General features: G+C 45.1%; 1 protein-coding gene across 3 annotated transcripts in view; it reads right to left on the bottom strand.

Annotated features, from left to right (window-relative positions):
* The window catches only part of LOC134355067 (vitellogenin-like), a 116205-nt gene that overhangs the window by 61578 nt on the left and 29929 nt on the right, over positions 1-24698 (bottom strand). For all 3 annotated transcript variants that reach the window (XM_063064794.1, XM_063064793.1, XM_063064792.1), the window contains exons 14-20: positions 24376-24500; positions 23593-23694; positions 21550-21669; positions 15780-15969; positions 10591-10675; positions 10284-10469; positions 8115-8247 (exon numbers count right to left, since the gene is read on the bottom strand). In XM_063064794.1, coding sequence (XP_062920864.1) covers positions 8115-8247; positions 10284-10469; positions 10591-10675; positions 15780-15969; positions 21550-21669; positions 23593-23694; positions 24376-24500 — 941 coding nt within the window. The remainder of the gene's footprint in view (positions 1-8114; positions 8248-10283; positions 10470-10590; positions 10676-15779; positions 15970-21549; positions 21670-23592; positions 23695-24375; positions 24501-24698) is intronic.

Raw genomic sequence — 24698 nt, forward strand, 5'->3', positions numbered from 1 at the left:
GGCAAGAGGCAGATACTAGAGAGTACCCTTGTGGCTGTCCCCCTTAACAATAAGTACTCCTGTTTGAGTACTGTTGGAGGAGACGGCCTACCTGGGGGAAGCAACAGTGGTCGTGTCTCTGGCACAGAGTCTGGCCCTGTGGCTCAGAAGGGTAGGGAAAGGAAGAGGATGGCAGCAGTGATAGGGGACTCTATAGTTAGGGGGTCAGACAGGCGATTCTGTGGAAGCAGGAAAGAAACGCAGATGGTAGTTTACCTCCCAGGGGCCAGGGTCTGGGATGTTTCTGATCGTGTCCATGATATCCTGAAATGGGAAGAAGAACAGCCAGAGGTTGTGGTACATAGTGGTACCAATGACAGAGGTAGGAAAAAGGAGGAGGTGCTGAAAACAGACTACAGGGAATTAGGAAGGAAGCTGAGAAGCAGGACCTCAAAGGTAGTAATCTCAGGATTGCTGCCTGTGCCACGCGACAGTGAGTATAGGAATAGAGTGAGGTGGACGATAAATGCGTGGCTGAGGGATTGGAGCAGGGGGCAGGGATTCAGATTTCTGGATTATTGGGACCTCTTTTGGGACAGGTGTGACCTGTACAAAAAGGACGGGTTGCACTTGAATCCCAAGGAGATCAATATCCTGGTGGGGAGGTTTGCAAAGGCTATTGGGATGAGTTTAAACTAGAATCACTGGGGGTTAGGAACAGAACTGAAGAGACGGAGGAAGGGGTGGTTGGCTCACAAACAGAGAAAGTTTGGAGACAGTATGAGAGGGAGGATAGGCAGGTGATCAAGAAGGGACGCACTCAGACCGATGGTTTGAGATGTGTCTATTTTAATGCAAGGAGTATTATGAGCTTAGAGAATGGATCAGTACTTGGAGCTATGATGTTGAGGCCATTACAGAGACTTGGATGGTGCAGGGGCAGGAATGGTTGCTTCGAGTGCCAGACTTTAGACGTTTCAGAAAGGATAGGGAGGGAGGCAAAAGAGGTGGGGGCGTGGCACTATTGATCAGAGATAGTGTCACGGCTGCAGAAAAGGAGGAAGTCATGGAGGGATTGTCTACAGAGTCTCTGTGGGTAGAAACTAGGAACAGGAAGGGGTCAATAACTCCGTTTTTTATAGACCACCCAATAGTAACAGGGACATTGAGGAGCAGATAGGGAGACAGATTCTGGAAAGGTGTAATAATAACGGGGATGTTGTGGTGGGAGATTTTAATTTACCAAATATCAATTGGCATTTCCCTAGAGCCAACTGATACTTGGGAAATTAAAATCTCCCACCACAACATCCCTGTTATTATTACACAATATGTAGATAAGCCTACAAGAGGAGAAGCTGTACTTGATCTGGTGTTGGGAAATGAACCTGGTCAGGTGTCAGATCTCTCAGTGGGAGAGCATCTTGGAGATATTGATCACAATTCTATCTCCTTTACCATAGCATTGGACAGCAAGGGGAACAGACACGTTAGGGAAGCGTTTAATTGGAGTAAGGGGAAATATGAGGTTATTAGGCAGGAACTTGGAAGCATAAATTGGAAACAGATGTTGTCAGGGAAATATACAGAAGAAATGTGGCAAATGTTCAGGGGATATTTGCATGGGGTTCTGCACAAGTACATGCCAATCAGACGGGGAAAGGATGGTAGGGTACAGGAACTGTGGTGTACAAAGGCTGTTTTAAATCTAGTCAAGAAGAAAAGAAGAGCTTATGAAAGGTTCAAAAAATGAGGTAATGATAGAGATCTAGAAGATTATAAGGCTAGCAGGAAGGAGCTTAAGAAAGAAATTAGGAGAGCCAGAAGGGGCCATGAGAAGGCCTTAGCGGACAGGATTAAGGAAAATCTCAAGGCATTCTACAAGTATGTGAAGAGCAAGAGAATAAGACATGAGAGAATAGAGCCAATCAAGTGTGACAGTGGAAAAGTGTGTATGGAACCAGAGGAGATAGCAGAGGTACTTAATAAGTACTTTGCTTCAATAATCACTATGGAAAAGGACTTGGCGATTGTAGGGATGACTTGCAGCAAACTGAAAAGCTTGAGCATGTAGGTATTAAGGAAGAGGATGTGCTGGAGCTTTTGGAAAGCATCAAGTTGGATAAGTCGTCGGGACTGGATAAGATTTACCCCAGGCTACTGTGGGAGGCGAGGGAGGAGATTGCTGAGCCTCTAGCGATGATATTTGCATCATCAATGGGGACTGGAGAGGTTCCGGAGGATTGGAGGGTTGCAAATGTTGTTCCCTTATTCAAGAAAGGGCATAGAGATCGCCCAGGAAATTATAGACAAGTAAGTCTTACTTCAGTGGTTGGTAAGTTGAATGAGAAGATCCTGAGAGGCAGGACTTTTGAACACTTGGAGAGGCATAATGTGATTAGGAATAGACAGCATGGCTTTGTCAAAGGCAGGTCATGCCTTACGAGCCTGATTGAATTTTTTGAGGATGTCACTAAACAGATTGATGAAGGTAGAGCAGTAGGTGTAGTGTATATGGATTTCAGCAAGGCATTTGATAAGGTACTCCATGCAAGACATATTGAGAAAGTAAGGAGGCATGGGATCCAAGGAGACCTTGCTTTGTGGATCCAGAACCAGCTAGCCCACAGAAGGCAAATAGCGGTTGTAAACGGGTCATATTCTGCATGGAGGTCAGTGACAAGTGGTGTGCCTCAAGGATCAGTTCTGGGATCCCAACTCTTCGTGATTTTTGTAAATGACCTGGATGAGGAAGTGGAGGGATGGGTTAGTAAATTTGCTGAATACACAAAGATTAGGGGTGTTGTGGATAGTGTGGAGGGTTGTCAGAGGTTACAGCGGGACAACAATAGGATGCAAAACTGGGCTGAGAAATGGCAGATGGAGTTCAAGCGAGGGGTGGTTTATTTTGGTAGGCGAAATATAATGACAAAATATAGTATTAATGGTAAGACTCTTTGCGGTGTGGAGGATCAGAGGGATCTTGGGGTCCGAGTCCATAGGACAAGCATGCAAGTACAGCAGGCAGTGAAGAAAGCTAATGGCATGTTGACCTTCATAACAAGGGGAATTGAGTACAAGAGCAAAGAGGTCCTTCTGCAGCTGTACAGGGCCCTGGTGAGACCACACCTGGAGTACTGTGTGCAGTTTTGGTCTCCAAATTTGAGGAAGGACATTCTTGCTATTGAGGGAGTGCAGCGTAGGTTCACAAGGTTAATTCCCAGGATGGCAGGACTGTCATATGTTGAAAGATTGGAACGACTGGGCTTGTATACTCTGGAATTTAGAAGGCTGAGAGGGGATCTTATTGAAACATATAAGATTATTAAGGGATTGGACATGCTGGAGGCAGGAAGCATGTTCCCGCTGATGGGTGAGTCCAGAACCAGAGGCCACAGTTTAAGAATTAGGGGTAGACCATTTAGAACGGAGTTGAGGAAAAACTTTTTCACCCAGAGAGTGGTGGATATATGGAATGCTCTACCCCAGAAGGCTGTGGAGGCCAAGTCTCTGGATGCTTTCAAAAAAGAGTAGGATAGAGCTCTTAAAGATAGCGGAATCAAAGATTATAGGGATAAGGCAGGAACTGGATACTGATTGTGGATGATCAGCCATGATCACAGTGAATGGCGGTGCTGGCTCGAAGGGCTGAATGGCCTACTCCTGCACCTATTGCCTATTGTCTATTGACACTCAAAGCTGCTACGCAGAGTGACTCTGTGGTTAAGAAGGCATACGGTGCATTGGCCTTCATCAACCGTGGGATTGAGTTTAAGAGCCGAGAGGTAACGTTGCAGCTATATAGGATCCTGGTCAGACCCCATTTGGAGTACTGTGCTCAGTTCTGGTTGCCTCATAAGACCATAAGACAAAGGAGCAGAAGTCGGCCATTCGGCCCATCGAGTCTGCTCCACCATTTTATCATGAGCTGATCCATTCTCCCATTTGGTCCCACTCCCCCGCCTTCTTACCATAACCTTTGATGCCCTGGCTACTCAGATACCTATCAATCTCTGCCTTAAATACACTCAATGACTTAGCCTCTACTGCTGCTCATGGCAACAAATTCCATAGATTCACCACCCTCTGACTAAAAAAATTTCTTCGCATTTCTGTTCTGAATGGGTGCCCTTCAATCCTTAAGTCATGCCCTCTCGTACTAGACTCCCCCACCATGGGAAACAACTTTGCCACATCCACTCTGTCCATGCCTTTCAACATTCGAAATGTTTTTATGAGGTCTCTCCTCATTCTTCTAAACTCCAAAGAATACAGTCCAAGAGTGGACAAACGTTCCTCATATGTTAACCCTCTTATTCCTGGAATCATTCTAGTGAATCTTCTCTGTACCCTCTCCAACGTCAGCACATCCTTTCTTAAATAATAAGACCAATACTGCCCACAGTACTCCAAGTGAGGTCTCACCAGCACCTTATAGAGCCTCAACATCGCATCCCTGCTCCTATACTCTATTCCTCTAGAAATGAATGCCAACATTGCATTCACCTTCTTCACCACTGACTCAACCTGGAGGTTAACCTTAAGGGTATCCTGTACGAGGACTCCCAAGTCCCGTTGCATCTCAGAACTTTGAATTCTTTCCCCATTTAAATAATAGTCTGCCCGTTTATTACTTCTGCCAAAGTGCATAACCATACACTTTCCAACATTGTACTTCATTTGCCACTTCTCTGCCCATTCTTCCAATCTATCCAAGTCTCTCTGCAGACTCTCCATTTCCTCAGCACTACCAGCCCCTCCACCTATCTTCGTATCATCAGCAAACTTAGCCACGAAGCCATCTATTCCATAATCCAAATCATTGATGTACAATGTAAAAAGAAGCGGCCCCAACACAGACCCCTGTGGAACACCACTGGTAACCAGCAGCCAACCAGAATAGGATCCCTTTATTCCCACTCTCTGTTTCCTGCCAATCAGCCAACGCTCTACCCACGTATGTAACTTTCCCGTAATTCCATGGGCTCTTATCTTGTTAAGTAGTCTCATGTGTGGCACCTTATCAAAGGCCTTCTGAAAATCCAAATATACAACATCTACTGCATCTCCCTTGTCTAGCCTACTGGTAATTTCCTCAAAAAATTGTAATAGGTTTGTCAGGCAGGATTTTCCTTTAAGGAATCCATGCTGAGTTCTGCCTATCTTGTCATATGCCTCCAGGTACTCTGTAACCTCATCCTCGACAATCGACTCCAACAACTTCCCAACCACCGATGTCAAGCTACCAGGTCTATAATTTCCTTTTTGCTTCCTTGCCCCCTTCTTAAATAGCGGGGTGACATTTGCAATCTTCCAGTCCTCCGGAACCATGCCAGAATCTATCGACTTTTGAAAGATCATCACTAATGCCTCCGCAATCTCCACAGCTACTTCCTTCAAAACACGAGGGTGCATTCCATCTGGTCCAGGAGATTTATCGACCTTTAGCCTATTCAGCTTCCTGAGTACTTTCTCTGTCGTAATTGTGACTGCGCACACTTCTCTTCCCTGCCACCCTTGAGTGTCCGGTATACTGCTGATGTCTTCCTCAGTGAAGACTGATGCAAAATACTCATTCAGTTCCTCTGCCATCTCCTTATCTCCCATTACAATTTCTCCAGCATCATTTTCTATCGGTCCTATATCTACTCTCACCTGTCTTTTACTCTTTATATACTTGAAAAAGCTTTTAGTATCCTCTTTGATATTATTTGCTAGCTTCCTTTCATAGTTAATCTTTTCCCTCTTAATGACCTTCTTAGTTTCTTTTTGTAAGGTTTTAAAAACTTCCAATCCTCTGTCTTCCCACTAATTTTTGCTTCCTTGTATTCCCTCTCCTTTGCTCTAACTTTGGCTCTGACTTCTCTTGTCAACCACGGTTGCATCTTTTTTCCATTCGAAAATTTCTTCTTTTTTGGAAGATACCTGTCTTGCATATTCCTCATTTCTCGCATAAACTCCAGCCACTGCTGCTCTGCTGTCTTTCCTGCCAGTGTCCCTTTCCAGTCAACTTTGGCCAGTTCCTCTCTCATGCCACTGTAATTTCCTTTACTCCACTGAAATACTGACACATCAGATTTTGGCTTCTCATTTTCAAATTTCACAGTGAACTCAATCATGTTATGATCACTGTCTCCTAAGGGTTCCTTCACCTCAATCTTTCTAATCACCTCCGGTTCATTACACAATACCCAATCCAATACAACCGATCCCCTAGTGGGCTCAACAACAAGCTGTTCTAAAAAGCCATCTCGCAGACAATCTACAAATTCTCTCTCTTGAGATCCAGTGCCGACCTGATTTTCCCAATCCACTCGCATGTTAAAATCCCCCACAATTATCATAACACTGCCCTTCTGACAAGCCTTTTCTATTTCCTGTTGTAATTTGTAGTCCACATCCCTGCAGCTGTTTGGAGGCCTATAAATAACTGCCATCAGGGTCCTTTTACCCCTGCAATTTCTTAGCTCAGCCCATAAAAATTCTGCACCTTCCGATCCTATATCACCTCTTTCTAATGATTTAATATCATTTCTTACCAATAAAGCCACGCCTCCCCCTCTGCCTACCTTCCTATCCTTCCGATACACCGTGTATCCTTGGACGTTCAGCTCCCAGAGACATGCATCCTTTAGCCAGGTCTCAGTGATGGCCACAATATCATACCTGCCAATCTGTAGCTGTACAACAAGATCATCCACCTTATTCCTTATGCTGCGTGCATTTAAGTACAACACCTTAAGACCAGTATTTGGTACTTTTCACTTTGATTTCACTGCAACTTTATTGCACCGCAACTCATCTCAATGGGTACAAATTTGCCCCATCACCTACCTGTCTTTCCTGACATCTTTACTGCTAACTATCTTAGATTTATTTCTGTTTTCCTCTTCCTCTGCTCTGTCATTCCGGTTCCCATCCCCCTGCCAAATTAGTTTAAACCCTCCCTAACAGCTCTATTAAACTTTCCCACCAGGATATTGGTCCCCTTCGGGTTCAGGTGTAACCTGTCCTTTTTGAACAGGTCATACTTCCCCCAGAAGAGATCCCAATTATCCAAGAATCTGAAGGAAGGATGTGGAAACCATAGGAAGGATGCAGAGGAGATTTACAAGGATGTTGCCTGGATTGGGGAGCATGCCTTATGAGAATAGGTTGAGTGAACTCAGCCTTTTCTCCTTGGAGTGACAGAGGATGAGAGGTGACCTGATAGAGGTGTATAAGATGATGAGAGGCATTGATCATGTGGATAGTCAGAGGCTTTTTCCCAGGGCTGAAATGGCTAGCACGAGAGGGCACAGTTTTTAGGTGCTTGGAAGCAGGTACAGAGGAGATGTCAGGGGTAAGTTTTTTGATGCAGAGAGTGGTGAGTGTGTGGAATGGGCTGCCGGCGATGGTGATGGAGGCAGAAACGATAGGGTCTTTTAAGGGGCTCCTGGACAGGTACATGGAGCTTAGAAAAATAGAGGGCTGTGGGTAACCCTCGGTAATTTCTAAGGTAAGGCCTATATTGTGCTGTAGATTTTCTATGTTTCTAAGTTTCTAAATTCTTTCTCATCTCTGCCTAAGTGGACATCCCTCTATTCTGGGGCTGTGCTCATTAATCCTAGACTCTCCCACTATAGGAAACATCCTCTCCACATCCACTGCATCCAGACCTTTCAATATTCAGTAGATTTCAATTATATCACCCCTCATTCTTCTAAACTCCAGTGAGTACATCAAATGCTCCTCAAATGATAACCCTTTAATTCCTGGAATCATTTGCGTGAACCTCCTTTGAACTCTCTCCAATGTCAGCATATCCTTTCTTAGATAAGGGGCCCAAAACTGCCCACAATGCTCCAAGTGCGGTCTGACCAATGCCTGATAAAGCCTCAGTTCCCTCTGTTTTACAACACTCCCCAGGGCCCAACCATTTATGTAAGAGTCCTACCCTCATCTGTTTTCCAAAGGTGCAATGCCTTATACTTATCTTCTTGATCATTTCTGCTTTCAAGGGAACAACCTCCCTCAGCTCTCGAAGTAACTGACCTGAGGGCCCTCTGCTACTCTTAACATGACAACGCACAGCAGAAGAGCAAATTCAGAGGTCCTGATAGATGATGTCACAAGTTATGCTAAAGGATACTTACATCACTCTCACTTTCCTGTGACATCTTGAATTTTTGATTCACAATGTTTGCTTCCTTGATTTCGGGTAAGATGGGTGCCACTTTCTCTGCCACCGAATTCTCGATGCTCCGTGAAACAGCAAACACCTCAGATCTGTGGGGTCAATACCCTCAATGAGTACACGGAGAGAGAGGAGTGAACAAAAATGGCAGCACTGCACTGTCGTTATTAGAGCACCAGAAACCCGGGTTCAATTCCCACTGTAACCTGGAGGGACTTTGTACATTCTTCTCCTGAACATGTGGGTTTCCCCCAGGTGCTCCAGTTTCCTCCCACATTTCAAGCACATACGGGTTAGTGGGTTAGTTGATCACGTTGGTGTAACTGGGTGGCATGGCAGCATAGTGGTTAGTGTAACGTTATTGTAGTGCAAGCCACCTGATCTCCATGTGAAGAAGTCACCCCTCAGGGTTCTTTTAAGTCTGCCCCCTCTCACCTCAGCCTTCCCGTTCTTGATTCCCCAACTGTGGGGGAGAAAACTGTGCGCTTTCACCTCATCTGTACCCCTCATGATTTTACACACCTCTGTAGGGTCCGCTAAACTCTAAGCAGTAACGTTCTAGCTCACCCAACCTTTCCCCACAATTCAATCCCTCAAGTCCTGGCAGTATTCTCTGTATCTCAGTACAGGCGGCAATAATAAATTAATTCTAATTCCATTTCCTCCAGTGCACAATGCAACAGTAGCACCGGCCTACCCACCATCAGGGACATAAATGCAGAAAGGTGCTGGTGACATCCTGTACTATGGAAACCATAGAAAGGGTGCAGAGGAGATTTACAAGGATGTTGCCTGGATTGGGGAGCATGCCTTATGAGAATAGGTTGAGTGAACTCGGCCTTTTCTCCTTGGAGCGACGGAGGATGAGACGTGACCTGATAGAGGTGCATAAGATGATGAGAGGCATTGATCGTGTGGATAGTCAGAGGCTTTTCCCCAGGGCTGAAATGGCCAACATGAGAGGGCACAGTTTTAAAGTGCTTGGAAGTAGGTACAGAGGAGATGTCAGGGGCAAGTTTTTTTACACAGAGAGCAGTAAGTGCGTGGAATGGGCTGCCGGCGACAGTGGTGGAGGCGGATACGATAGGGTCTTTTAAGAGGCTCCTGGATAGATACATGGAGCTTAGAAAAATAGAGGGCTATGGGTAACCCTAAGTAATTTCTAAAGTAAGTACATGTTTGGCTCAGCATTGTGGGCTGAAGTGCCTGTATTGTGCTGTAGTTTTTCTATGTTCTATGTTTTATCATGAAGGACCCCACCCATCCTGTTCGTGGACTGTTTGTCCCACTCCAATTGGGGAGGAGGCTACACCAGGACCACCAGACTCAAAAGAGTTACTTTCCCAAGCAGTTAAGCTGATCCACACCTCAACTCACTAACCCACCCCTCCATGCCCCAACCCACCACTACCTTATCATTTGCTGTCAAAGTCACCTTAAGTACAGACACCCCTGTGCCTAGTGTCACTTTATGGACATACAATCAATCTATGTATATAAGTTAGCTTATGTATTTATATTTATTGTGTTTTCATTATTATTGTGTTCTTTATCTTATTGTGTTTTTAAGTAGAAAGCACAGCACAGAAACAGGCCCTTCAGCCCATCTAGTCCATTCTGAACCATTTAAACTGCCCACACCCATCGACCTGAACTGGGACCATAGTCCTCCATACCTCTACTATCTATGTAACTGCCCAAACTTCTCTTAAACTTTGAAATCGAGCTCGCATGTACCACTTGTGATGGTAACTCATTCCACACTCTCACGACGTTCTGAGTGAAGATGTTTCCCCTAATGTTCCCTTTAAACTTTTCATCTTTCGCCCTTAACCCACGTCCTCTGGTTGTCTCACCTAACTTCAGTGGAAGAAGCCTGCTTGTGTTTACCCTATCAATACTGCTCAATTTTGTATAATCCCATCAAATCTTCCCTCAATCTTCTACGTTCTAAGGAATAAAGTCCTAACCTAGTCAAACTTTCCTTTGTGCTCTATTGGATGGGGATTAGCAATTTTTCCGTTCTTCTCTACACTTGTGAACTGGAAATGACATTAGACAACCTTGAATCTTTCTGAAGAGAAAAGAAAGCTGGGGATGGCAGGAATAAAGTGAGAGGAAACATTACTTCAGAATCATTATCTGGTTCTCTTTCTGAAGTGGAACACTGCTAATCTGCAAAATGCCTTCTTTTGCGTTTATCTTTATCGCTACATCCACAGGTAGAGTCGACTGGAACCTTGCGGTGAACTCCAGACCAGACTGGAGAAATGGTGCCTTTATACCCAGGACGGCCTTGCTGTATAGAGCCACACTGAGGGAGGAACAGACAAGGTGTTACATTAGCCTCAGCACTGGACGTGACTGAAATCACCACACCGCAAAGGCGAATGTTCTTTGGAAACAGCTGCTTCAAAAAAATGAAATGTAAATACCTTGGGTTAACCTGAGCCTTCAGTTCAATGTTGGCAGTAAGTAACTGAGACAAGGTGGAGGTGGTGGCCGGGATGCTGGCAGCAACTAGCGGAGACGGAAAGCAAGTAGTTTCAGTAACAGTTACCTCCTCTAACAACACAAACTTCTATACAATTCTATTAAAAAGTGATGAAACATTCCAAGGAAAAATATCTGTGCTATAAAGATGTTTAACCTTTCCTTTAAAGGAAGGACATCAAACAAGGCTTCAAGTTGAAGTTCAAGTTCAGTTTGTTGTCATTTCCAGCCAAACGAAGCAATGTTCCTTCAAACCAAGGTGCACAACACAGTACATATAACGCACACGCAACACATTAAGTATATTACCACAATTATATTACCAAATAAGGTGCATTTATGACACAAGTTAAGAAGTAAACAGTATCATGCTACTGGTGTTTCATACGTGATGAGACCCAGGTAGGGGCAGGGTGTTCAGCAGTCTCTCAGCCTTGGGGAAGAAGCTGTTTCCCATCCAAACTGTCCTTATTCTAATGCTACAGTACCTCTAGCCTGACAGTAGAGGGTCAAAGAGATTGGTGAATGGATGGGTGGGATCATTGACGGTGATAAGGGCCCTGCATACATAATACTCCTGGTAAATGGGTGGAGGAGAGACCTTGATGATCCTCTCAACAGCCCTCACAATCCTTTGTAGGGATTTGCGGTCAGATACCTTACAATTTCCATACCAGACGGTGATGCAGGTAGGTTGAGGTCAAGGCAGAAAATGGTGGAAACACTCAACTTTCTCAGGGCTGAACCATTAACTATTTCTCTCTCCACAGATGCTGCCTGGCCTGCTGAGCGCCCCAGCATTTTCTGTTTGTATTTCCCTGGAGAGAGAAATACTTTTAATATTTCAGGTGGGAGACTCTTGGTCAGAATTCGTCACCAAATATACAAACCTCTCTCCTCTCTCATTGACCAGAAGTTACAAAGGACTGAATACCACCAAGCTCAAGGACAGCTTCAACCCTACTGTTACAAGACTATTGAATGCTCCTTAGTGAGATAACATGGACGCTTGACCTCACAGTCTATCTCATTATGGACCTTGCACCTTATTCTCTGCCTGCACTGCACTTTCACAGTAACTGTCTCACTTTATTCTACATTGTTATTGTTCTACCTTGACCATCTCAATGCATTGTGTAATGAAATGATCTGTGTGAACAGTAAGCAAGACATGTTTTACACTATACACGTGGCAATAATAGGCCATTTAATCAGTTAGTGGTTGATGTTTGAACTGAGACTCATCTGCACTGGGGAGAGTCCATTTCCTTATGCTATTTCCATGTTCCCAAACTCCATCAACCTATCGCCCTCCTTTTTTGATCCACCCATCACCTGCCAGCTCTTTCCCCACCTCCCTACATGTGATTTCATCTTTCGTTGCTGTTGTTTCACATATTTATATGACTATTATTTTATCATAATTGTGCCAGTAATATTATACTGTGTCTTATATATATATATTTCCTTTAGGTTGCTATAGCCGGGGTGGTAGTGGGAATAAGCTTTTGCTACCTATTAAATGCTCCCGATGGTGTGCGTCTCAAATGGCTTCTGACAACCAAGTCCAAATCCTCACCTTCACATGTGTCTTAGCTACTAAGCCCGGTGGAACTGTTTCTAATGACCTAGCATCTGTATTATCCAGGTCATCTTCAAGGAGTAGCACTTCAGAAAGACGATATCCAGCATTAAGGACCCCATCACCTAGTACATGCCTTCTTCTCATTGCTGTCATCAGGGAGGAGGTACACAAGCCTGAAGACTCACACTCAATGATTCAGGAACAGCTTTTTCCCCTCTGCCATCCATTTTCTGAATGGACAATGAACCCATAAACACGAAGTCACGTCTTCTCTTTACCTCCTTATATGGTTCTGTTCCCTCAATATTTCAGTCCATATTGGCTCCCAGGTGCCAAGGTTCGAGATATCTCAGATCGAATCCTCAGCAAGTGGGAGAATGATTAGCCTGAAGTTGTGGTCCATGAGTGAGAAGTAACAAGGTTCTGCATAGGGAGTTCAGGGAGTTAGGTGCTAAGTTAAAGGGCAGGACTTCCAGGGTTGTGATCTCAGGATTGCTACCCATGCCACATGCTAGTGAAGCCAGAACTAGGAATATTATACAGTTTAATACATGGCTAAAGAGTTGGTGTAGGAGGCAGGGCATAAGATTTCTGGATCACTGGGCTCTCTTCCAGCGAAGGCGGGACATGTACAGAAGGGACGGTTTACACCTGAACTGGAGGGAACTAATATCCTAGTGGGAAGGTTTGTTAATGCTGCACGGTGGGGCATAAGCCAGAGTTGCAGGGGAATGGGAACCAGGGTGCCAGTACAGTTAGTGGAGAGGTTGTGGAGGCAGATGTCGGCAAGATCTCAGACAAAGTTAGGAATCAAAAGGTAGAGCAAGGTGCAACGGGTGTCCTGAGCTGTCTGTATTTCAATGTAAGAAGGTTGAGCATGGTGCGACTAGTGTCCTGAGCTGTCTGTATTTCAATGCAGGAAGTATTGTAGGAAAGGCAGATAATAGTGTTGAAGATGAGGTAGCTGGTTTACAAACAGAGCCAATGTGTAGTGAGGAGAGGCTGTTGATAGGGCAAAATTGCAGTCAACAGGATGAGTTGCAATGTAAAAGGCAGACAAAATCAAAAAGGTGAACACAGGACTGAAGGTGTTGTAATTGAATGTGCACAGTATATGGAATAAGATAGATGAACTTGCAGCACAGTTGCAGATTGGCAGGTATCATGTTGTAGGCATCACTGAATCATGGCTGAAGAAAGATTATAGCTGGGAGCTGAATGTCCAAGGATACACATTGTATCAAAAGGATAGGGGGGAAGGCAGAGGGGTGGTGTGGCTCTGTTGGTAAAAAATTGAATCAAATCATTAGAAAGAGGTGACACAGGGTCAGAAGGTGTTGAATCATTGTGAATAGAGCTTAGAAACTGCAAGGGTAAAAAGACCCTGATGGGAGTTGTATATAGATGCCCCCAAACAGCAGAAAGGATGTGTCCTACAAATTAGAATGGGAGACAGAAAATACATGCCAAAGGGCAATGTTACAATAGTCATGGGGGATTCAATATGCAGTTAGATTGGGAAAATTAGGTTGGTGCTGGATACCAGGAGCGGGAATTTCTAGAGTACCTACGAGTTGGCTTTGTAGAGCAACTCGTGGTTGAGCCTACTGGGGGATAGCCAATAATATTAAAGAGGATATCAGAAGTTACTTCAACTTAAAGTGTAAAAGAGAGGCGAGTGTGGATATTGGACCACTGGAAAATAATGCTGGTGAGGTAGTAACGGGGGACAATGAAGTGGCGAACAAACTGAATAAATATTTTGGATCAGTCTTCACTGTGGAAGACATGAGTAGTATGGTGGGAGTTCCAGGTCTCAGGGATCACAAAATGTGTGAGGTTACCATAGCTAAAGAGAAGGTTCTTGGGAAACTAAAAGGTTTGAAGGCAGATAAGTCACCTGGTCCAGGTGGTGTACACCCCAGAGTTTTGAAAGGGGTGGCTGGGGAGATCATGGAGGCATTAGTATTGATCTTTCAAGAATCACTAGATTCTGGAATGGTTCCAGAAAAGTGGAAATTTGCAAATATCTCTCCACTCTTCTAGAAGGGAGAGAGGCAGAAGAAAGGAAACTATAGGCTAGTTAGTGCGACCTCAGTGGTTGGGAAGATTTTGGAGTTGATTGTTAAGGGTACTTGGAGACACAAGGTAAAATAGGCTATAGTCAGCATGGTTTCCTCAAGAGAAAATCTTGCCTGACAAATCTGTTGGAATTCTTTGAAGTAACAAGCAGGATAGACAAAGAAGAATTGGTGGATGTTGTGTAGTTGGCTTTTCAGAAAGCCCTTGATAAGGTACCCACATGAGGCTGCTTAACAAGGTACGAGCCCATGGTATTACAGGAAAGATCCTAGCATGGATAAAGCAGTGGATGATGCCAGCAGTCAAAGAGCAGGAATAAAGGGAGCCTTTTCTGGCTGGTGGTGTTACACAGGGATCTGTGTTAGGAGGGATTCTTTTTACATTATATGCTCATAATTTGGATGATGGAATAGATGGCTTTCTTGCAAACTTTGCAGACAATAAGAAAACAGAGGGGCAGGTAGTTTTGAGGAAGGAGAGAGGGTACAGAATGACATACAGATTAGGAGAATGGGCAAAGAAATGGCAGATGTAATACAGTGTCGGGAAGTGTTTGGTTATGTAATTTGGTAGAAGAAATGAAAGAAGTGACTACTTTCTAAGTAGAAATTAAACACTAAAAACTGAGGTGCAAAGGGTCTTGGGAGCACGTGCAAGATTCCCTAAAGGTTAAGTTGCAGGTGAGGAAGTCTGTGGTGAGGAAGGCAAATGCTATGTTAGCATTCATTTCAACAGAACTAGGATATAACAGAAAGGATGTAATGTTGAGACTTTATAAAACACTGGTGAGGCCTCACTTAAAGTATTGTGAGCAGTTTTGGGCCCTTTATCTTAGAAAGGATATGCTGAAACTGGAGAGGGTTCAAAGGAGGTTCATGAAAATGATTCCAAGATTGAATGGCCTGTCCTGTGAAGAGTGTTTGATGGCTCTGGGCCTGTATTTGCTGGAATTCAGAAGAATAAGGGGTGGCCTCATTGAAACCTATCGAATGTTGAAAGGCCTTGACAGCGTGGATGTGAAGAGGATGTTTCCTATGGTGGGAGAGTCTAAGACCAGGGGACACAGTCTTAGAACAGAAGTGAGGAAGAATTTCTTTAGCCAGAGTGGTGAATCTGTGGAATTCTTTGTCACAGGCAGCTGTGGAAGCCAAATCTTTATGTATATTTTGATAGGCTCTTGACTGATCAGGACATGAAGGGATATGGGGAGAAGGCAGGAGATTGGGACTGAGAGGAAAATTGGATGAGCCATGATGAAAGGGAGGAGCAGACTCGATGGGCCAAATGGCCTAATTCTGCTCCTATGTCTCATGGTCTTATGATGGGTCTTGGCCCAAAATGTTGACTCTCCATTCCCCTCCACAGATACTGCCTGACCCGCTGAGTTCTTCCAGCAGTTTGGTTGTTGCTGTAGGTTCCAGTGGCTGACCTCTCTCATGTTATTTTGCTTCTGAGGAGACTTACCCTTAAGGGCAGCTTCAGCCACCACTGCCGAGAGAAGGGACAGTTCTGTGGAGAGACCCAGGCACGTCGGGACAAAGCGGCGTACCTCCGATGTCACCAAGGCCGCTGACAGATGCAATTCCATAGGCTTTCTGAGCCGGTCTATTATTTTCTGCAGTGCGCCATGTCTCACATCCACACCAGACAATAACTGTCAGGGGAAGATTCAATGGTCAAACGTCAGCAGAAGACACCATGCATTTTAAGTTGAGGTTTTTAGTTAGAGGTATACAGGGGCAGCACAGTAACATAGCTGTTAGCATAATGCCATTACAGCCCTAGTGACCCGGGTTCAGTTCTATCGTTGTCTGCAATGAGTCTGTACGCTCTCCACATGATCACATGGGTTTCCTCCAGGTACTCTGGCTTCCTCCCACTTTCCAAAAGACATATGTGTTAGGGTTAGTGAGTTGTGGGCATTCTATGTTGGCACCAGAAGTGTGGGGACACTTGCAGGCTGTCCCAGCATACATCTTCGGACTGTGTTGGTCATTGATATCACAGGATGCATTTCACTGTGCGTATTGATATTTCAATGACCATGTGAAAAATAAAGCTAATCACTATAGTTATCTTTATTCCCAGGGTATGAATTTCATTTCTCACCACTTTGTAGTTCCAAAACAAGGACAAATATGAGTTGACATAAACTTAATTCACGAGGCGGCTTTGCAGCACAGCGGCTAAAACAACGCCTTACAGTTCCAGTGAGCCAGCTTCAACTCCCACCGCTGCCGGTAAGGAGTTTGTACATTTTCCTCGTGACTGCATGTTTCCCCTCCGGGTGCTCCGATTTCCTCCCACAATCCAAAGACATAACAGTTGTTAAGTTAATTGGTCATTGTAAATTGTCCTGTGACTAGGCTAGGGTTAAATTGGTGGGTTGCTGGGCGGCATGGCTTGAAGGGCCAGAAGGGCCTATTCCATGCCCTCAATAAATTTATTCTCAACAAATAAATTAAATTATATAAATATTACCAAATTGTGCATTTATAAAACTATGGTTTCATTTCTGGTCACTCCATTATAGAACATAGGACATAGAATAGTACAGCACAGTACAGGCCCTTCGGCCCACAATGTTGTGCTGACCCTTAAACCCTGCCTCTCATAAAACCCCTCACCTTAAATTCCTCCATATACCTGTCCAGTAGTCTCTTAAACTTCACTAGTGTATCTGCCTCTACTACTGATTCAGGCAGTGCATTCCACGCACCAACCACTCTCTGAGTAAAAAACCTTCCTCTAGCATCCCCCTTGAACTTACCACTCCTTACCTTAAAGCCATGTCCTCTTGTATTGAGCAGTGGTGCCCTGGGGAAGAGGCGCTGGCTATCCACTCTATCTATTCCTCTTAATATCTTATATACCTCTATCATGTCTCCTCTCATCCTCCTCCTCTCCAAAGAGTAAAGCCCTAGCTCCCTTAATCTCTGATCATAATGCATACTCTCTAAACTAGGCAGCATCCTGGTAAATCTCCTCTGTACCCTTTCCAATGCTTCCACATCCTTCCTATAGTGAGGCGACCAGAACTGGACACAGTACTCCAAATGTGGCCTAACCAGAGTTTTATAGAGCTGCGTCATTACCTCGCGACTCTTAAACTCTATCCCTCAACTTATGAAAGCTAACACCCCATAAGGTTTCTCAACTACCCTATCTACCTGTGAGGCAATTTTCAGGGACCTGTGGACATGTGCCCCCAGATCCCTCTGCTCCTCCACACTACCAAGTATACTGTCATTTAGAGGACAATCCTCTACACTATCTACAACATCACCAACATTTGTGTCGTCTGCAAACTTGCCAACCCACCCTTCTACCCCCACATCCAGGTCATTCATAAAAATCAATAAAAGGAGAGGTCCCAGAACAGACCCTTGTGGGACACCACTAGTCACAACCCTCCAATCTGAATGTACTCCCTCCACCACGACCCTCTGCCTTCTGCAGGCAAGCCAATTCTGAATCCACCTGGCCAAACTTCCCTGGATCCCATGCCTTCTTGACTTTCTGAATAAGCCTATCATGTGGAACCTTGTCAAATACCTTACTAAAATCCATGTAGATCACATCCACTGCACTACCCTCATCTATATGCCTGGTCACCTCCTCAAAGAACTCTATCAGGCTTGTTAGACACGATCTGCCCTTCACAAAGCCATGCTGACTGTCCCTGATCAGACCATGATTCTCTAAATGCCCATAGATCCTATCTCTAAGAATCTTTTCCAACAGCCTTCCCACCACAGACATAAGGCTCACTGGTCTATAATTACCCAGACTATCCCTACTACCTTTTTTGAACAAGGGGCAACATTCGCCTCCCTCCAATCCTCCAGTACCATTCCCGTGGACAACGAGGACATAAAGATCCTAACCAGAGGCTCAGCAATCTCTTCCCTCGCCTCATGGAGCAGCCTGGGGAACATTCTGTCAGGCCTCGGGGACTTATCCAACCTAATGTATTTTAACAACTCCAACACCTCCTCTCCCTTAATATCAACATGCTCCAGAACATCAACCTCACTCATATTGTCCTCACCATCATCAAGTTCCCTCTCATTGGTGAATACCGAAGTATTCATTGAGGACCTCGCTCACTTCCACAGCCTCCAGGCACATCTTCCCACCTTTATCTCTAATCGATCCTACCTTCACTCCTGTCATCCTTTTTTTCTTCACATAATTGAAGAATGCCTTGGGGTTTTCCTTTACCCTACTCGCCAAGGCCTTCTCATGCCCCCTTTTTGCTCTCCTCAGTCCCTTCTTAAGCTCCTTTCTTGCTACCCTATATTACTCAATAGACCCAGCTGATCCTTGCTTCCTAAACCTCATGTATGCTGCCTTCTTCCACCTGACTAGATTTTCCACCTCACTTGTCACCCATGGTTCCTTCACTCTACCATTCTTTATCTTCCTCACCGGGACAAATTTATCCCTAACATCCTGCAAGAGATCTCTAAACATCGACCACATGTCCATAGTACATTTCCCCGCAAAAACATTATCCCAGTTCACACCCGCAAGTTCTAGCCTTGTAGCTCTTAATTTGCCCTCCCCCAATTTAAAATTTTCCTGTTCTCTCTGATTCTATCCATTTCCATGATAATGCTGAAGGCCAGGGAGCGGTGGTCACTGTCCCCCAAATGCTCACCCACTGAGAGATCTGTGACCTGACCCGGTTCATTACCTAATACTAGATCTAGTATGGCATTGCCCTGGTCGGCCTGTCCACGTACTGTGACAGGAATCCATCCTGGACACACTTAACAAACTCTGCCCCATCTAAACCCTTGGAACTAATCAGGTGCCAATCAATATTAAGGAAGTTAAAGTCACCCATGATAACAACCCTGTTATTTTTGCACCTTTCTAAAATCTGCCTCTCAATCTGCTCCTCTGTATTTCTGCTGCTACTAGGGGGCCTATAGAATACTCCCAATAGAGTAACTGCTCCCTTCCCGTTCCTGACTTCCACCCATACTGACTCAAAAGAGGATCCTGCTACATTACTGTAATAGTATCCCTGATCAGTAATGCCACCCCTCCTCCCCTCACCCCCCCCCAATCCCTTTTAAAGCACTGAAATCCAGGAATATTGAGAATCCATTCCTGCCCTGGTGCCAGCCAAGTCTCTGTAATGGCCACTAAATCATAATTCCATGTATGTATCCAAGCTCTCAGTTCATCACCTTTGTTCCTGATGCTTCTTGCATTGAGGTACACGCACTTTAGCCCTTCTACCTTACTACCTTTACACTGTTTATTCTGCTTCTCTTTCCTCAAAGCCTCTCTGTATGTTAGATCTGGCTTTACTCCATGCACTTCTTTCACTGCTCTATCCCTCTGGGTCCCATCCCCCTCGCAAATCAGTTTAAACTCTCCTGAACCATGCTAGCAAACCTACCTGCAAGGATATTGCTCCCCCTCGAGTTCAGGTGCAACCCATCCAATCTGTACAAGTCCCACCTTCCCCAGAAGAGATCCCAATGATCTAAAAATCTAAAACCCTGCTCCCTGCACCAACTCCTCAGCCACGCATTCAACTGCCATCTCCTCCAATTCTTACCATCTCTGTCACGTAGCACTGGCAGCAATCCTGAGAATGCCACCCTTGAGTTCCAGTTCTTCAGCCTTCTGCCTAGTTACTGAAACTCACACTTCAGGACCTCATCCCCCTTCCTGCCTATGTCGTTGGTCCCAACATGTATCTCGACTTCTGGTTGCTTTCCCTCTCGTACCAGGATGTCATGCACCTGGTCAGAGACATCCCGGGCCCTGGCACCCGGGAGGCAACAAACCATGTGGGTGTCCTTCTCACGTTCACAAAATCTCCTGTCTGCTCCCCTGACTATAGAGTCTCCAATGACGACAGCTCTCCTCTTCTCCGTCCCACTCTTCTGCACCACAGGGTCAGAATCAGTGCCGGAGGCCCTGCCACCGTGGCTCACACCTGGTCGGTTCTCCCCGCCAACAGTACCCAGGACGGTAAACTTATTATTCAGGGGAATGGCTACAGGGGTGCTCTGCACTACCTGTCTGCTCACCTTCGCTTTCCCCCCTCTGACTGTCACCCAACGACCTGCTTCCAACAGCCTCGGTGTGACTACCTCCCTGTGGCTCTTATCTATGACTGCCTCATTCTCCCTTATGAGTCAGAGGTCATCCAGCTGCTGCTCCAGATTCCTCACACGGTCTTCGATATCGCCCAGCCGTATGCACTTCTGGCAGATGTGACTCTGCGGGAGGGGGAGTTCCCCCAAGACTGCCACATCTCACATGAGAGACAACCCCAAGTCTGTCCAACCTCTCCTTATAGCTCCTACCCTCAAATCCTAGCAGCATCCTGGTGAACATCTTCTGCACCCTCTCCACATCCCTCCCAGTGAGTGAGCGGGCCAGTGAAGGAGTGGAGCTTTGAGGCTTTGACTCCAGAGACTTCGACGAGAAGAGGCGGAGGACAAGCTAGCTCGCAGTTAATTTACACAATGTCTCCTGAGACGGTGATGTGCCTCTCATGTGAGATGTGGCAGTCTTGGGGGAACTCCCCTCTCCCGCAGAGTCACATCTGCCAGAAGTGCATGCGGCTGGGCGATCTGGAAGACCGTGTGAGGAATCTGGAGCAGCAGCTGGATGACCTCCGACTCATAAGGGAGAATGAGGCAGTAGCATACACTCAGTAGCGAGTGTATGTTTGTGGTCTGCTCCTGCTGTAGCCCGTCCACATCAATGGTCAACATGTTATAACTACTGTTGTAATGTGGTTATTTGAGTTACTGTCACCATCCTGTCAACTTGCACCAGTCTGGCCATTCTCCCAATATCTCTCATTCTCCTCTGATCGCTCTCATTTTACCCACAAAACTGCTGCTCACTAGATTTTTTTTTTGTTTTTCGCACCATTCTCTGGAAACTCTAGAGACTGCTGTGCGTGAAAATCCCAGGAGATCAGTAGTTTCTGAGATACTCAAACCACCCCGTCTGGCACCAACAACCATTCCACAGTCAAAGTCACTTAGATCACATTTCTTCCCCCATTCTGAGGTTTGGCCTGAACAACAACTGAACCTCTTGACCATGTCTGCATGCTTTTATGCACTGAATTTCTGCCACATGATTGGCTGATTAGATATTTGCATTAACAAGCAATAAAGTGGCCACTGAGTGTATGTTCTGTATTCTAAATTACACCACTTGCAGGAGAATTGACAAAGCTATCTCTTACCTCGATCACTTTGTGAATATAATCCTTTCTGAAGTCGACAAAGGCGATTTCTTGATTAAATACCTTCAGGTATGCTGAAGCAAGTGGGACTTTCTCTGGCACAGATTTTAAATTGGGGATCTGTTGAAAAAATGAATACACAACATAAGAATTCAAACGCTGACAGCAGTACTTTGAAACACAGGGACCTGTGTTATTTCAGGGAACATGTCCTGGGCCCAGCACGAACTGCAGCTGCAAAGAAAGCACAGCAGCGCCTCTACTTCCTTAGGAGTTTGCAAAGATTCGGCACGACATCCAAAACTGCGATGAACTTCTATATATGTGTTGTGAAGAGTATATTGACTGGCTGCATCACAGCCTGCTATTGTCCTTGAAAGGAAAGTCGTACAAAAAGTAGTGGATATGGCCCATTCCCTCACGGGTAAAGCCCTCCTCACCATTGAGCACATCTACACATAGCATTGGCACAGGAAAACAGCATCCATCATTAGGGAACCCTGTCGCCCAGCTCCTACTCACTTCTCCCTGACACCATCAGAAAAGAGCCACAGGAGGCTCAGGACTCACACCACCAGGTTCAGGAGCAGTCATCACCCCTCAACCATCAGGCTCTTGAACCAGAGGGGATTACGTCACCCAACTTCACCTGTGCCATCATTGAAACATTCCCACAACTTATAGACTCACATTCACAAATTCTTCATCTTATGCTCTTAGTATTTATTGTTTTATTTATTTATTATCATTATTTTTTTCTTTGTGCATTTGTAGTTTGTTGTTCTTTGTACTGTGGTTGAACGCCCAGATGGTGTGATTATTCATTGATTCTATTATAGATTTATTGAATATACCTGCAAGGAAATCAACCTCAGTTGTATATGGTGACACATATGTACTTTGATAATAAATTTGCTTCAAACTTTGACTGCAGATGCTGGAACCTGGAGTAATCAGTAATATATGGGAGGAACTCAGTGGGTCAGGCAACAACTGTGGAGGGAAAAGAACTGTCAAAGTTTTGGTCCAAGACCACTTAATTACATCTCCTAGACCTATCTCCTGCACTCTTAAATCCCAAAACCAGCTGGCACTTCTGTCTTCAGCTATTGTCCCTGTTTGTCCTCCACCCTGTGACAAACCTTGCCAAGACTCTCACCTTCAGCATCCCTTTTACTCCGCACAGTTATGGTCACCCCATTCCAGGAAGGATGTAGAGAGGGTGCAGAAGAGATTCACCAGGATGCATCCTGTATTAGAGAGTATGAGCCATAAGGAGAGGTTTATCAAACTTGGTGTGTTTTATCTGGAGCTTCAGAGGCTTAGACAAGGAGCCCAAAACTGCTCACAATACTTCAAGCGTGGTCTGACCAATACCTTATAAAGCTTTAGCGTTACATCCTTGTTTTTAATATTCAAATTATCTCAAAATGAACGCTACCTTTACACTTGCCTTCCTCACCACAAAGGGTTCCCAACCTGGTGTCCAGGGTTAATAGTACTGGTAATCTTTGCTTAATGGTATTGGTCCATGGCATAAAGGGATTGAGAACTCATGTTGGAAGCTTACAAAATTATTAGAGGCATAGATAAGGTAGATAAGAGTCCTTTTTCCCAGGGTGTAAATGGTGTAGGCTAGAAGACATTAACTGAAGATGACCGAGGGAAGATTTAAAGGAGCGATCTGCTGGACAGGTTTTTTTTTTAAAAAAACACAAAGAGTGGTGGGTGCCTGGAATGTGTTGCCAGAGGTGATAGTGGAGGCAGATATGACAGAAGCATTTAAGAGCGTTTTAGATGGTCATATGAATATCGGTACAGAGGTATCTATTTAGGATGGTGGAGAAATCGGTAGCTCGGGTTGAGGTATTTAATGTTGTGGTGTTACCGAGCTTGGCATTTAGCTTGCAGATGTTTCATCACCAGTCAAAGTGACATTCTCAGTTATCGGTGTTCCTCTTCAGGCCTGCCCGCGAATTTATAGGCCCCCATTTGCTCTCTGGATTGATACTTCTCCACAAAACTCTGCCAGCTTGATCTTACCTTATTTAAAATGCGTTGGATTTGCTTCATGTCGGGAATTCCCTGGACTTTCGCCCGATTTTTCATGATGGCTTCCTGGAGACCTTCCATTCGTAAGCCAGCCTGGTGAGGAATAAAACAAGGAACATTTCCTCAGGGTGGGGGTATGGGGCACGAGCATTTGGAATTCATTATCTGCAGGAAGCTGTGGAGAATTGAATTGATATTGGGAATAATGGGATGGGGGATCTTGGGGACTCCAGGTAAATGGAGATCAGGCAAGAAGCCAGAAAGAACTGGCAGTTATGTCAGGGATGGCACAGTAGAGTTGTGGTTAGGATTACTGTATGTTTTACAATTGTTCAATGCCACCGCTGTCCGTGAAGAGTTTTTATGTTCTTCCCATGATCGTGTGGCTTTCCTCCTAGTGCTCTGGTTTCCTCCCACATAACAAAGACATACAGTTTAGAGTTGGTAAGTTGTGGACATGCTATGTGGCTCTGGAATTGTGGCAACAGTTGTGGGCTGGCCCCCAGCACGACCCTCGGACGGTGCTGGCCGTGGTGCATGCTTTCAGGTTTTTGTGTCTTCTGCCCAATGGGAGGGGGTGAAGAGAGAATGTCCGGGGCGGGCGGGGTCTTTGATTATGTTGGCTGACTTAGTGAAGCAGTAAGTGCATGGAGGGGAGGCTGGTTTCCGTGATGTTCTGAGCTGTGTCTACAACACTCTGTAGTTATTGCAGTCACGTGCCGAGCAGTTGCCGTATGATGCTGTGATGAACTGACCAACTGAAGGTTACATTACCTCCAGAAGATCTGCAAAGGCTCCCAACGTGTATCCTGAGACTTTGGCTGCTGCTACGGATGGAATAAGGCTCCCCACATCCTTCATAAGGACAACTTTAGTAGCTGCTCCTGTCATCAGTTTATCTACATCACAAGGAGAAAGCTAATTAACCAAGTGCTACCGAGAAGCTCTCGTTAACAGGATAACAGAGATGTTAATAGAGTTAAAGAGCCCAACTTGTCCATGCCAACCAAGGCACCGTTTTTATCATCACTGGGTCTGAATTCTGGGACATCCTCCCAACAGCACCTTCACCAAACTGAATGCAGTCATTCATCAAA

The sequence above is a fragment of the Mobula hypostoma genome, chromosome 12, assembly GCF_963921235.1.
Source record: "Mobula hypostoma chromosome 12, sMobHyp1.1, whole genome shotgun sequence".
In the NCBI taxonomy this organism is placed as follows: domain Eukaryota; kingdom Metazoa; phylum Chordata; class Chondrichthyes; order Myliobatiformes; family Myliobatidae; genus Mobula; species Mobula hypostoma.